The 14,617-nt window shown below is 41.4% G+C and overlaps 2 protein-coding genes across 7 annotated transcripts; one reads left to right on the top strand and one right to left on the bottom strand.

Moving 5' to 3' along the window:
• Window positions 1–78: 78 nt before the first annotated feature.
• On the top strand, window positions 79–3,957 carry LOC106579304 (charged multivesicular body protein 2a). The gene is made up of 6 exons (XM_014159111.3): window positions 79–262; window positions 1,848–2,015; window positions 2,115–2,294; window positions 2,484–2,614; window positions 2,801–2,862; window positions 2,992–3,957. Exons 2-6 carry the CDS (start codon window positions 1,848–1,850, stop codon window positions 3,111–3,113), a joined length of 663 nt encoding a protein of 220 aa, XP_014014586.1. The 5' UTR covers window positions 79–262; the 3' UTR covers window positions 3,114–3,957.
• A 320-nt stretch (window positions 3,958–4,277) lies between these two features.
• On the bottom strand, window positions 4,278–13,756 carry msl1b (MSL complex subunit 1b). 6 transcript variants are annotated; one of them, XM_045702490.2, is made up of 9 exons: window positions 13,562–13,756; window positions 10,166–10,941; window positions 9,870–10,066; window positions 9,457–9,785; window positions 7,841–7,905; window positions 7,639–7,706; window positions 7,329–7,453; window positions 7,096–7,168; window positions 4,278–6,055 (listed from the first exon to the last, which is right to left on the bottom strand). In XM_045702490.2, exons 2-9 carry the CDS (start codon window positions 10,820–10,822, stop codon window positions 5,965–5,967), a joined length of 1,605 nt encoding a protein of 534 aa, XP_045558446.1. In that variant the 5' UTR covers window positions 10,823–10,941; window positions 13,562–13,756; the 3' UTR covers window positions 4,278–5,964. The 6 variants fall into 6 exon arrangements, with proteins under 6 accessions (XP_045558446.1, XP_014014588.1, XP_045558445.1 ...); XM_014159113.3 differs by lacking the exon at window positions 13,562–13,756 and adding an exon at window positions 12,420–13,505; XM_045702489.2 differs by lacking the exon at window positions 13,562–13,756 and adding an exon at window positions 12,271–12,399.
• Between the last annotated feature and the right edge of the window lie 861 nt (window positions 13,757–14,617).

Raw genomic sequence — 14,617 nt, 5'->3', positions numbered from 1 at the left:
TGGAAACTGCCTAACCGGGACAGAAACGGCAAAAGTCTCCTTTCAAAACAAACGAACCAGTAGCATTTATGACTCAAAAATCTTTATTACGTCATATCCTGCTGGGATGGAAGTGGAGATATCTGTATGCGGAAGTATATGAAAGAAAACAAATAGGTAGACTATTCCCGAATTAAATCCATTGAAGACCTCTCAAACAGTATTTTCCGTTGCAATTGTCATTATCGTGACATAAACAGCCACACGGAAGACCTCATACACGGTAAGCTAACATGGAATAACTAAGCATGTGACCAATACATTTAATTTGTTACTATGACTCAACTTCTTAGCTACTAGCAGCTAGCTTGCTAGCAAGGAAACAATCATAATAGTTTAAACAAAGACAGTACTCTGTGGTTTAAAGGTCTACTCACCAGAGTAACGTAATCAGTCCCATTTAGTTATGCATATGCCTGTTGAGTTATTAGACTTCGATCAATAACCTTAAAGAGCAATTTCACAACTTTAACCTCATTTTCATTATCTACTGCAGAATAACAAAGTCTACATATGTGAAAACGGCGCATTTCTCTTGGGGGAAAAAAATAAAAATAAAAAGTTCTACAAGTTGACAGTGAAAGTTACAACATTATTTTCAAACACTATTGCCCTGTTCAAAACAACTGGGAACTTGGATATGAGGTCAAATTATGACGTCAGTGACCCTTCAGGTCGGAAAGTCGGAGCTCTGGAAAGAGGCCCGAATTGGAATTCCGAGTTGGATAACCGTTCAAATAGATTTTCCCAGTCGGAGTTCGTTTTTTCCCGAGTTCCCAGTTGTTTTGAACGCAGCATTAAAAGCACCATATGAGATTCGTGGTGACATGTGGAGCAAGGAAATATCCTCCCAATGGCTAGAAACTCGTTGCAGGTTGTGTTAATTAACTTTTGTGGTGCTTTCAAGACAACTGGAAACTCTAGGGAAAAAACTAGGTCAATCATGACATCGGCGATCTTCAGGTCGGAAAGTTGGAGCTCTAGAAAGATGTCCCGTTCAAACAACTCGGAAATCTCCGACTTCAGTGCGTTCAAGAGAACTGGAAACTCAAGGGAAAAAACTAACCCTTACTGGGAAAAAATCGTTTTGAACTGTCATCCAAGTTGGAAACTTGGGCATCTTATTAGAGCTTTCACTTAACGACCTGAAAATTACCGACGTCATGATTTGACCTCGTTAATATTTGTATTTGTCCCAGTTGTCTTGAAAGCACTATTAATTCTACCATGTGATGTCACAGAGAAGCATTTAAGACCTTCTTATTTTTTAACCACAGATCATAAAATTCGGGCCTTTTTTAATTTTGTTTAATTTAATTAAAGGTTAACTAGGCAAGTCAGTTAAGACCAAATTCTTATTTACAATGACAGCCTACCGGGGAACAGTGGGTTAACTGCCTTGCTCAGGGGCAGAATGACAGATTTTTACTTTGTCAGCTCGGGGATTCGATCCAGCAACTTTTCGGTTACCTGCCGCCTATTTACACATATGTAGACACTGGCATGGTGCTAGAGATAATGAATATGAGGTTAAAAAGTGGCGAATTTTCCTTTAAACATGAATGTTAAAAAGCAGTTTTATCATTCTAGCTACAGTAAATGTATATAATGAGAAGTTGGCTATAAACAAGAATTAGCTATAAACATTAGCTATAAACAAGAATTTGTTTAGGCGCGAACAAAACGTATGCATAAAACATACCTAAAATGTGTGCCTCTTCAGGGGAAAAACTGGCACATTGTAAGTAATAATGACTGACGAGAGAGTTAGATTTGGATTGTTTGTATTTCCTGTTTTTGTTCCTTAGATGGAGTTCTTGTTTGGGAAGAGGAAGACACCGGAGGAGATGTTGAGGCAAAACCAGAGGGCACTGACTCGGGCCATGAGAGATCTGGACAGAGAGCGACAAAGACTGGAGCAGCAGGAGAAGAAAATCATAGCTGACATTAAGAAAATGGCCAAACAGGGACAGATGGTGAGAGAATAAGGGGGGCAAAGATAAGATGCTGTAAAGGGGAAAAATCTTGATGCTTTAAAAAAAAAATCTATTCTCACTCCTCTGTTACCATTACAGGATGCTGTGAAGATCATGGCGAAGGACTTGGTTCGTACAAGGCACTATGTGAAGAAATTCATTATGATGAAGGCAAATATCCAAGCAGTCAGTCTGAAGATCCAGACTCTCAAGTCAAACAACAGCATGGCACAAGCAATGAAAGGTGTCACCAAAGCAATGGCTACCATGAACAGACAGGTGATTGTTTCATTGTATCATTTGATTGATTCCTGTTAAAAACACGATCCAATTCTGTTTAAGATAACTTGCCAGTAGAACTGTCAAACACTATTAATAACCCAAAATGTTTGTAGTCATTCTTGTTACCAGTGAATTGTGCCAATACATTCTATTGGCTTACGTCATATGTTCACTTCCCCTACACAGATGAAGTTGCCACAGATTCAGAAGATCATGATGGAGTTTGAACGACAGAGTGAGATCATGGACATGAAGGAGGAGATGATGAATGATGCCATAGACGATGCCATGGGTGATGAGGATGATGAAGAAGAGAGGTAGGGGCTTCATGACACACATCTCCAGCCAAATCATTTAAATCTCAAAACCAAAGCCAGTACTACCTCAATTTGATCACATCGTTATTTGTGAATGTCATTAATTTGTACTATTCATATTTTTTGGCATACTTATGTTAGCTGGTAAATCTATGGAAACACTAACTCCCTCACTGTTTTATTTAGTGATGCTGTTGTGTCCCAAGTGTTGGACGAGCTGGGTCTCAATCTCTCTGACGAACTCTCAAGTAAGGAACACAGTCAGTCAAATTTACAACTGCATTCAGTAAAATGTTGTAGTAGTGATAAAGCTGGATGTCTCTTCATCAAGATTCCTATGATTACTGATTGATTTGATTTCCTTCCTGTTCATTTAGATCTGCCATCCACGGGAGGTAGCCTCTCCGTAGCAGGTGGGAAGAAAGCTGAACCCCAGCCAGCCCTGGCAGATGCAGATGCTGACCTTGAGGAGAGACTGAATAACCTCAGGAGAGACTGAGCGTGGAAAAACTGGCACGCAACAGCACTTTAGCTGCCTGGCGTTTAATACAGATACACATGTACTCAGCAACTCAGATCTCTGTACATTGATTTATTTGGGGAACAGAAGTGGAGGAACACTGGAGGGTTTCAGTGAGAACTCCATGTTATGGTATATAGCTTTTTTGTTGCAGGTATTATTTTTTCGCTTACAGTATGTTATCTTAAATCAATGACGGATCAATCATTATCCATACAATTGTTCTCTTAAAAATATGAAGCATTCTATTTAGGGGGTATATTTTAATGGAGTTTAAATACACCAAAAGTCATGCATTACACTCCTTGGGTAAATTGAACACTAAATTCACTTTAAAATCGTTAGACTATCCTATTAAAGTAAACATTTTGATGTACAAGTATCATTACATTTGTACATAATCTCAACTTTTAGTGGTGTGCAGGCATACAGTACACATTGCCAGATAAAATTAACATGATTTAATGGTTTAACTGTTACTTGCTTGCTTTATTTACTTTGAATAACATAGGGATTCAGAGGTTAACAATACCATTATCGTAACGTCCTTTGTGAGTTAAATGACTGATCGGTAAATGGATTCAACAAAAATACTTAAGTGGGGTAAAATGTGTACCGTTTGGCAAATTTTTCTCCATGTCAAATGTCTAAAAAGGGGGCACTCGATGGTGCCTGGTAAAACTGAAATAGCCTTTTTATCCTAGGACTGTAGTCAGAGTTTGATAATCAATGTAATATTTATCGAAAGGTTGATGGAAGGTGTGGTGGTTTGTATAAGAAAATCCTATTGCCTTTATTCAATAAACCTTTTTTTTACATTTGACAGTAAAGGGTCTGTCTTCAATACCTAAAAATGTGTTACTTTAGATTCCCTACCCCCCCACCCCATGACTAATCTCATTTATGCAGTGGTAATACACTAAGCTCCCACGGTTTAACCTTGCTTAGAGGTTTAACTACTAGATTCACATAGCTGCTGCCTTGTTTCATGGTGTGTAATGTTTGCGCTTACATGCCCATGATGTTCAAACTCAATTATACTATTGGGGAAACCTGAGTTTCTTCCACTCCATTTCTCTCATGGATATGGCCTACAATTATCAATTTCAGAGCTCATCAATCTACAAATCAAGAACTGAAGACTAAGCTTAATTTCTTTTTATTCCAAAACAAACTTTTGTAAGTTATTTGGTCAACATACAATTATCAGAACAATATTGAATGTACACAAACATTTAAATAATACAAAAATAAGCCATGTATTTCATATTTACAACATTTGTTCCTGAAAGCTATGTACAGAAGAACAATTTTGCATTATTTCAAAACCAGCCTGTATTTTGTGGTCTGTAGCGTCGGAGAGCCAGGAAGCCATTGAGCCAAAAGTAAAAATGTTGACGCGATAACACATGACAGAACACACGCTTAATATCGCCAGGTGCTCGATGCCAGTATTGTTAGCATTTAAGAGAAGGAAAATACCCAGCATTAAGTTTGAGTGCTCTAGCTGATTAGGCTACTCTAATGCCAACCCATGTATTCTGAACTTCATCGTAGGACTGATATCTACATCTCAGTTGTCTACTGCAATTTATTGTGATGTAATGGGGGGGGGGGGGGGGGGGGGGGGGAACAAACTAAAATGAAAAACTCGAGCAAATTCCTCACAGAGAATGTTCTAGAAACAAGGCAGTCTAAACAAAGCAGTGCTTTTTGAATAATGCAGCCAGAGTCATGCTTTCAAAATTAAATCAGATATTACTCTTCTCGGAATTGTACCCAGCGGAAATGTTTCATTTACAGATCTACCATGCTGATAGTTGATATCTCTTGGAACAGATGTCACCTCAAAAAATATCATGCAGACTCACATGATAAAATCATGGGGAAAAAAAGGAAGCATACTGTAGAAGACCCATGGTTCTCTAATTTAACAGCCAATTTTTTCTGCCTAGAAGTACTCAAACAATCAACTTCTCTTCATGATGCAAAGTATTGACAATCAATTTAGCATCAGAAGTGGACATTTATCTTATATTTACTGCATTTGTGATAAAACATACATGCAGAGTGAGGATCAAACATATATCCACACTTTAGTGCACAATAATAAAACCTGTCGCTTGAAGCGGTGTCCACACAAGGAAATATTATTACAATTAATACACAAACAGGGAAAATAGTTCAGAGTTTCAATCTAAGCAAAACACCGAGCATGTAAATGCCAATGGAGCTTCCAGCACACAGGGTTAGTTGTAGCAATGTGCATATTGTACAATTCAAGCACTACCATTCAGTCAAATCAGAAAATATCACTTCTCTTACCCTTCAGATCACAGTCCAAGTTAAGTCAGGTTGACAACTATGTAATAATCTAGTAATAATCAAAAGTTACACATTTTAGTGATGCAGTAATTAAGTATTACATTACACCAAATTCCAGAACATGCTTATTACTAAATAGTTACTTACTACAGACATTAAGTAACAGTTGTGTTTTACCTTATAATCACTTAGCTGTTAGTAGGGGGTCTGTTATCTAAGAGGGGGGGGGGGGCAGCTTTTCATTCCTTTTGAGTAGATTGGGCACCAAATTTACCATAGCTAACCAATTTGGTAGCCATTTTCGTAATCTCCAGCAGCTCCTTCTCCAGGCCAGCTGGCAAGTAACCACACGGGAAGACAGTGGTTTACTTTTCCACAGACTACTGAGAGTGGTGCATGCTACACCACTGACGGCCTAAACCCACAAAATAAAACTTTTCACATCTGGGAAAAGAAGGGTGCGCGCTCTCTCTCTCTCTTTTGCATGTCACACGCAGATACCACCTCACTTCCGACAGGTCCGGTGTGGCGTGTGTTTCTTGGGCACCTCAATGCGGCAGCGGCTTCGCTCGTCAAGCCAAGGCAGGTCAAAGTTCCTACAGAGGAAGACACAATTCAGCAATTGAAAAGTTGACTGGAGAAATCAGGGAAAGGGGAAAGTCACCGGGAAAATAGGACCCCTGTAACTTGAAAAGCATTTCACATTGGGTTATCATTCAATTGGCACATCATGTGTAAATTGTTTTCAGCATGCAGACATGTTAATAATATTAATGACCGTTGGAATGGACAAATGTATAACATTTCTTATCTAGGAAAGTGCATTATTGTATATAGATTTTTTTTGTCTTTGTCAATTTTCTTTAAAGGATTAGCAAAACTACTGGTATTTAAATATCCAGTCAATATTTACCCCTTCAGATTCTGTTAAGTCCCTTATTTATTCACCCCGTCTTCAAAATGGCATTAGCAATCATTCATGAGACCCTTTCTGAACTTACACCAGTGTGCATTCATATTAACCTGTTTTTATAAATCATCTTCTTTGAGATCAGAGGAAAGAATAGGCAAGAAAATTATTGACTGAGACGAGTGTTTTGGGTGACAAATTTTCAGTTTACTTAACTTAAAGACATACTTATGGGGAAGAATAAATACTTGCATTTTGATGAAAGGTCTTTCTGTGAAACTCGCCCTGCCCCGCCACCTGCACCATGGTACCATCTTGAAAAATAAATTATGCATAGTAATGGATGAACTCAAGCTAGTGGGCGTAATGATTTACATTCCTAACTTATCCCCTAACTCACTGAACAAAGAAATGTCCAGCGACAAGCCGAACAGAAAAGTGAACCTATAGAAAAATGTCAAAACCTGACTACATTTTTTTTTTTTTAAACGGACAAACAAATAACATCTCTGCATATGAATGGTATATCACAAACTATATATATCCTTTGCATGGAAGATACATCTATGCATTTGTGTGTGTTTGTTTGGACCAGGTGCTTGGAAAAGGGTGCCATGATGGGATGATTCCGGCATGTTGAACTGAAACTACAACAAGTGTTGCAGTGGAGAGAGCGAGAGAGAGGCAGAACTACTGGTGGTGGAAATCATAAATACAAAGACTTACTGTTGAGTGAGCTTCGGCAATGGCCGGCCAAAGGCCACCACAGGCAGGAAAGGGGTGATGATTATGGACTCGACTAGAGAAGGGAAAGAAAAGGAATCAAGAGTGTCTGCGCGCAATGAAAACGTCGCTCGGAAAACTTTTGCAACTAAATGACAGTATTAAAGGTGGTGCAACTTCATGGTTCCGAGAAGAAAACAACATGTTTACACAGCAGATGAAGTGGCCAGTCATACCATCTTCAGTGTCCGGGTAAAACGACGAGACCTCTGGCTCACTTTCCTGGATCCCCTTCTTCTTGTTCATGCGCTGCTGCAGACGCTGAAACATGCGCTGCTCGCGGATACGCTGAATGTCCCATCTACAGAACAGGACACAGTTACGGAGGGAAGATGAGAGCGCAAGGAAAGGATGAAGACGCTGGTGGCTCAATGTAGTAAATCAAGATTGAATTACACAAAAATCAAGAGGAGTCTTAGTGCGTGAGGATAAAGATGGTTCATAAGGCATTGAGAGTAACTTCGAAGTCATAAAACCCATTTGTACCTTTTTCTCCTCTTCTCATCCAACTCCAGCTTTGCGTGGCGCTTCAAAAAGACACTGTCGTCCAACATCTTGGTATAATAACACAAAAACATGGTTTTGCATGGACAAATGGTGAGGTGAATATTGTGTGGCATTACTTTATTTCTGACTTTCTCTCTATACAATTCTGTAATTGTATAGCCTGTGCTCTCTCCTCCCTCACCTCTGGGATGACACTGGCAGCTTCCTCATCCAAGGGCTCCATAATGTTTTCCCTCCAAGAGGGGACTGGAAGACAGAACAGTGTATACAGTGGCAAGAAAAAGTATGTGAACCCTTTGGAATTACCTGGATTTCTCCAAAAATTGGTCATCAAATTTGATCTGATCATCTAAGTCACAACAATAGACAGTGTCCTTAAACTAATAAACACACAAATTGTATTTTTCTGGTCTATATTGAATACATAATTTAAACATTCACAGTGTAGGTTGAAAAATGTATGTCAACCCCTAGGCTAATGACTTCTCCAAAAGCTAATTGGAGTCAGGAGTCAGCTAACCTGGAGTCCAATCAATAAGACGAGATTGGAAAAGTTGGTTAGAGCTGCCTTGCCCGATTAAAAAAAACCTCACAAATTTTGAGTTTGCTATTCACAAGAAGCATTGCCTGATGTGAACCATGCCTCTAACAAAAAATCTCAGAAGACCTATGATTAAGAATTGTTGACTTGCATAAAGCTGGAAAGGGTTACAAAAGTATCTCTAAAAGCCTTGATGTTCATCAGTCCACGGTAAGACAAATTGTCTATAAATGGAGAAAGTTCAGCACTGTTGCTACTCTCCCTAGGAGTGGCCGTCCTGCAAAGATGACTGCAAGAGCACAGTGCAGAATGCTCAATGAGGTTAAGAAGAATCCTAAAGTGTCAGCTGAAGACCTACAGAAAACTCTGGAACATGCTAATATCTCTGTTGACGAGTCTACGATACGTAAAACACTAAACAAGAATGGTGTTCATGGGAAGAACACGGAAGAAGCCACTGCTGTCCAAAAAAAACATTGCTGCACGTCTGAAGTACGCAAAAGAGCACCTGGATGTTCAACACCGCTTCTGGCAAAATATTCTGTGGACAGATTAAACTAAAGTTGAGTTGTTTGGAAAGAACACACAAGGCTATCTGTCCGCCAACTGAAGCTCAGAAGTTGGGTGATGCAACAGGACAACGACCAAAAACACAGAAGTAAATCAACAACAGAATGGCTTCAACAGAATATAATACACCTTCTGGAGTGGCCCAGTCAGAGTCCTGACCTCAACCTGATTTAAAATGTTGTGGCATGACCGAGAGCAGTTCACACCAGACATCCTAAGAATATTGCTGAACTGAAACAGTTTTGTAAAGATGAATGGTCCAAAACTCCTCCTGACCGTTGTTCCGGTTTGATCCGTAACTACAGAACATTTGGTTGAGTTTATTGTTGCCAAAGGACGGTCAACTAGTAATTAAATCCAAGGGTTCACATACTTTTCCACCCTACACTGAATGTTTACACAGTGTTTTCAATAAAAGACATGAAAACGTATAATTGTTTGTGTTTTATTAGTTTAAGCAGACTGTTTGTCTATTGTTGTGACCTAGATGAAGATCAGATCAAATTTTATGACCAATTTATGCAGAAATCCAGGTATTTCCAAAGGGTTCACATACTTCTGTAAGAAACATATGCCTAATTATGACACTACTTGGATTTCTACTTTATTCTCCTTCATTGTGAAGCAATACTACACAGCTTTACACTTAGAACTGAACAACTGTCTTGTGTGGTGGGTCTACTTACTGGCCACAACCTCCTCTTTGTTTGGGGATGGGGATGGCTCGCGCTGGGGGGAGGGGGGAGGCTGATGCCAACGACACAGGTACATCTCAGTAGTCGACATGAAAGGGAGCTCCTCCATCCGAGCGGTGAGCTCCGGGTCCTCATTGCTCGGTTGCAGAGTACCCCTCTCTACCGCTGACCGACCAAACCCCGTCTTCTCTGGGGTCTCTTTATTGCGCAGCTCCCTCTGATGTGGAGAGCCAGCTCCACACTCTGACTTAGAGGCGGCGAACTTGGAGCCTTTGCCTCCTCGTGACTTATGGATTTTGGAGTCCAGGAAGCAAAATTTCCTGCATGGGCAGAGCAGAGATATTAGTGAATGAAAGATAGTTTGACTGAGAAGTGAATGCAGAGTAGTATTTGGGGTCTGTTACCTTTTGAGGCCTTTGCCTCCTCGGCTGAAGGGGAGTGACCTAGGGGTGGGAGTCTGGGGGCTGTCACCCACTTCTAGATCCCACAGGTCCTCTTTATCTGGGGTCCAGGGCTGAAGCGGCTGAAATAGGCGCTTATCACGTGGGTCTTTCCTCGTCAGCTGCAAACGGCGCTCCATACGCTCAATACGCGCCAGCAACTGTGTATGCAGACATGTTTTTATAAATGATTTGGTTCTAAACAAATGAGACTTACTGTCATCTAAAAACAATTAGACACTTCCAGATACCGTGCATACCGTCTCCTTGTCAGCTTTCAGCTCATCTATCTCCTTGTCCTTGGACTGCAGCTGTTGTTGCTGTTGTTCAATCAAGTCCAGCTGAAGAAGGAGAATCTGCTGGAGGCAGGTGGCCTGTGTGTGGGGGTTAGCAGGGGTTTTCCTGATGTTCCTCCACTTGCCCTCTGTGCTGAGCTCAATGGATGCAGTGTTGACAACTCCTCCAGGGGAGACACCTCTGGTGCGCTCATCAGTACCAGCATCCTTGGAGTTATTGTTTGAAACCAACTCTGTATTATCCATACTGTCACTCAGAATGAGTTTACCTTTAATTGGGATTCCCTCACCCCCCATTTGTCTGACGGAAGATGACAGCACCCCTGTGCTTTCCCAATTGTCGCCTTGAACCAGTGCCCCTTCCGCTTTATTTTGAGCAGCCACTGGGGCCCGAATGATGTAATTCTGGTCTAAGAGCTTTGTTTTGCTGAGGAGCTCCCCTCCAGTCTTGTGGATTGCCCCATGTACTTCATGGACATCAATGACAAAGTCACAGGATTCTCTCTTGATGGTTATGGAATTCACGACGTTTGCAGTTCCCATTTGTGATTTGTCAAAGTCAAGTTTCTCTGTGTCCAGCTTAAATCCTGCATTAGCAAACAAAGTTGATCTCATAGTCATGGCGAATAAAGCGCAGGTGTTATTGAACTAACATGACAGAACAACTGCTTGTCTTGCAAAGCAGTCAAGTGTCATTGGAGTCTATTTTCTGTTTCATTGCGCCTGGATCAGACTTCGTCCTGTAACAGAAAGTGTTTATCAGTATTGAAACCAACATAATTAACAGTTAACGTTGTCGGGTCAAAATAACAGACTAAAAGTGCTACCTAGCTACCCTGGGCACCATGTTGCTCCATCACTGGCAACCTCGAGACTAGCTACAACTGACTGACGCATAAAATACTGCACTGCGTCTGACTGCTGGGCTTCATTATTACCAGTTAGATATCTAAAAACATACACAATTTCAGCTAGCTAACTTACTAACTGCACGGGACAAACAAGGTAACAAAAACTCTCCCAGCATCTAGTTAGCATTCAGCTAGCTTGCTACGTAGGGTCTATTATTTCACAATCGGATAAAAAAAATATAGTTTTTACACCCTCATGGTCCTGCAGAAAGGTTTGGTAGCTAGCCAATTATATTGCAAGCCACGAGGACGCGCGGGGATATCGTTTGGCTAGAGTGGCTCGTGCTTTAACAAGTGATAGCACTTCGACATTTCCTCCATTTTGGTCCTGCGCGCATTGATGAAAAACATAGAAACACAGGGTCTGTACTATGTTTGCAAACATTGCCGCACGAGGGCGATAAGCGAAAAGTGGTAGGAGAACAAGGGAGAGTTCTTGTAGAACACCAGGAAAAAAAGCCTCTATTTACATGTTGCATGAGTGCATTTCACACTACTTTTGGATTTTAAGGCTCGTATTAATGTCCTGCTTAATAGGTCTGGGTCATCAGAAATTAACCGCATTATACTTTTTTTTTTTTAAACACTTCAATAAAATGGCTCTTCAGCTAGCTTTTGCTACAGCCTATCAATGAGCGTTAGCATTCTAGCTAACAACTGCTGCATCCAAAATAATTATTTTGCCAAGATCATAACCAAATATAATCTTAGCGACTGTTCAAGCAAGAATCAAAACATCCTTGTAAGCGTATGAGAAGCCAAAAAAGCTATTTTGTTTAGAAGTAATAAAAACAAGTCTAAACTGTTGAACGGGTGCAGATTGCCATGGCTTTTTTACAGCCGCGACCATCTGTGCGTGACGTCACTGTGTCGTGTACTGGAAAAGGGTCACAGCGCTGTCTCGCTGCATACAATAGGGATTTAGAGGACCTATGTAACACACCCTACTGAAAATAAGTCATCATATAGTTTCAAATAGCATGGTATTTTGTATTCTCATTCATTTTCGAACGTCGGTTAATTTTCCAATTTTGCCGACTTCTTTATTGTCCCCAAAATTGCGCATGCGTAATTACGCCAAATGTTTATGTTTTGGGAAGAATTAAGTTGCAGAAAAGCTGAGCTGGAAACGCTTATAAGACACCCTCGTCCACTTGCCCTCTTAATGCCCTTGGGGGAATCCACGTCGCCATTTTAGAGGACGGTCCAAATGCTTAGCCAAGCAAGGGAAGTTTGCAACGTAAACCCACGTTTTTAGTCGGCTTTGCGAGTGTACAATTATGTTCACTTCGAGGCCTGATACTCACCATAATTTAATTCGGGACGAATGTACTTCCATTAAGAAAAGTCCGCGAAAACTTAAACATACAAATTGAAGTCAACATACAAGTGAAAGTAAAAACGAAAGCAAATAAGTAAAATTGTGTTAATGAACATGACGGCAAAACACGTCGCGTAAAAAGTTGTTTGGTTATCTTTTGGTAGAAAATTCCTTCATAAATTCCAGCTAAGCAGACTAATATTTGCTAGCTATCATACAGTACGTGTATTAAATTATTTAATATAAGTAGACATGCCCACAATTGACTGTAGCACAAAGCACCCACCAGTTACAGGTGGATGAAAACAATCATGGGATAAAGGAGGGAATTTCCAGCCAAGGGTGGCCCATTTAAAAATAATCCCTCCCTCACCCTGCAAGTGTATACTCGTCTGACGTCATGACACGTCATCAGAAGTGTCCACTTAATTTGAGGGCTGAGGGGATAGGGTGGATCGTAAGTCTTAAAACCCCGTCCAGGGTTTGTCCAGTGTTTAACCATATTGATCTCTGTCAAAGAGCTATAGATCACGTCAAACTCATTACACGAAGGGCAGAGTCTACATTCTTAACACTTATTAAGACAAACCCTCGACCTTCTAGTCTGAAGTCCAGCGCGCTATCGACTGTGCCGCAAAAGCATGTTTGAGCGGCAGAGTCGATATTAGTGATTATAAACTCAGGGTTGTGACACTATTCCCGCCTTTCAAAGAGCGCGTCCTCGCGCTAGTTTGCGACCCTACGTCTTACAGGAACGCGCTCACCGGCCAAGCACACGCACTGTCATGGATGAAAGGTCCGATCCCACTTCTGACACCAATGTAATGAAACATAAGGGAGCAGGTCTCAAACCCTCGACCTTCTAGCCAGAAGTCCAGCGCGCTATCGACTATGCCGCAAAAGCATCCTCGAGCAGCAGAGTCGTTATCAGCACTCATAAACCCAGGGTCGTTACAATATACACCTGCTGTATGATAGCTAGAAAATTAGCCAACTGTTAGCCTGTCTAGATGGAACTTTCGAAGGAAAATGTTTTCTACAACTTCCAAAAGCTAACCAAACAAAAACATTACCAGACGTGTTTGTGCATTAGCACAATTTAACTTATTTACGTACGTTTTTACTTACACTTGTATGTTGACTCCATATTGACGTTTAAGTTTTGGCTGATTTCTTAGCTGATGTACAAACATCGCAAATTGAATTATGGTGCCTTTCAGGTACTGAAGTGAACATAATTGTACACTCGCTAACTCCATTAAACCTGAGGTGCTTAAATTGCAAATGTCCCTTGCTTGGCTAAACATTTGGACGGACGACCCAAGGGCATAAGGTGTGTCTTTTATGAGTTTGAAACGCATACTGTCTGCAGGTCTTAGCTCCTCCCTTGTACTTGATTGATGAATTCCTGTCACCTGGGTTGTCTTGATTGAAAGGAAAAACCTGTGGACACTTGGCCCTCCATGGAACGAGTTTGACACCCCTCATATATACTGAACAAAAATATCAACGCAACATTCAACAATATCAAAGATTTTACTGATTTATAATTCATATGAGTGTTAAGAACCTTGGCGTGACCCTGGACAACACCCTGTCGTTCTCCACTAACATCAAGGCGGTGACCCGATCCTGTAGGTTCATGCTCTACAACATTCGCAGATTACGACCCTGCCTCACACAGGAAGCGGCGCAGGTCCTAATCCAGGCACTTGTCATCTCCCGTCTGGATTACTGCAACTCGCTGTTGGCTGGGCTCCCTGCCTGTGCCATTAAACCCCTACAACTCATCCAGAACGCCGCAGCCCGTCTGGTGTTCAACCTTCCCAAGTTCTCTCACGTCACCCCGCTCCTCCGCTCTCTCCACTGGCTTCCAGTTGAAGCTCGCATCCGCTACAAGACCATGGTGCTTGCCTACGGAGCTGTGAGGGGAACGGCACCTCCGTACCTTCAGGCTCTGATCAGGCGACGTGTTTGCCGTCATGATCACCCAAACAAGGGCACTGCGTTCATCCACCTCTGGCCTGCTCGCCTCCCTACCTCTGAGGAAGCACAGTTCCCGCTCAGCCCAGTCAAAACTGTTCGCTGCTCTGGCACCCCAATGGTGGAACAAACTCCCTCACGACGCCAGGACAGCGGAGTCAATCACCACCTTCCGGAGACACCTGAAACCCCACCTCTTTA

The sequence above is a fragment of the Salmo salar genome, chromosome 19, assembly GCF_965601325.2.
Source record: "Salmo salar chromosome 19, fSalSal1, whole genome shotgun sequence".
In the NCBI taxonomy this organism is placed as follows: Eukaryota; Metazoa; Chordata; class Actinopteri; order Salmoniformes; family Salmonidae; genus Salmo; species Salmo salar.
This window is presented reverse-complemented; position numbering and strand designations above follow the sequence as displayed.

What these genes read in the sequence shown, in the direction of transcription:
- msl1b (XM_045702490.2), bottom strand. Translation starts at nt 10,822, where the DNA reads ATGACTATGAGATCAACTTTGTTTGCTAATGCAGGATTTAAGCTGGAC. An exon ending in TGAAAGCTGACAAGGAGACG is followed by an intron (nt 10,067 to 10,165) that starts GTATGCACGGTA and finishes CTGCATACACAG; the next exon opens with TTGCTGGCGCGTATTGAGCG. An exon ending in TTGCCGAAGCTCACTCAACA is followed by an intron (nt 6,056 to 7,095) that starts GTAAGTCTTTGT and finishes CTTCCTCTGTAG; the next exon opens with GAACTTTGACCTGCCTTGGC.
- LOC106579304 (XM_014159111.3), top strand. Translation starts at nt 1,848, where the DNA reads ATGGAGTTCTTGTTTGGGAAGAGGAAGACACCGGAGGAGATGTTGAGG. An exon ending in TGGCTACCATGAACAGACAG is followed by an intron (nt 2,295 to 2,483) that starts GTGATTGTTTCA and finishes TCCCCTACACAG; the next exon opens with ATGAAGTTGCCACAGATTCA. An exon ending in GAGGATGATGAAGAAGAGAG is followed by an intron (nt 2,615 to 2,800) that starts GTAGGGGCTTCA and finishes TGTTTTATTTAG; the next exon opens with TGATGCTGTTGTGTCCCAAG.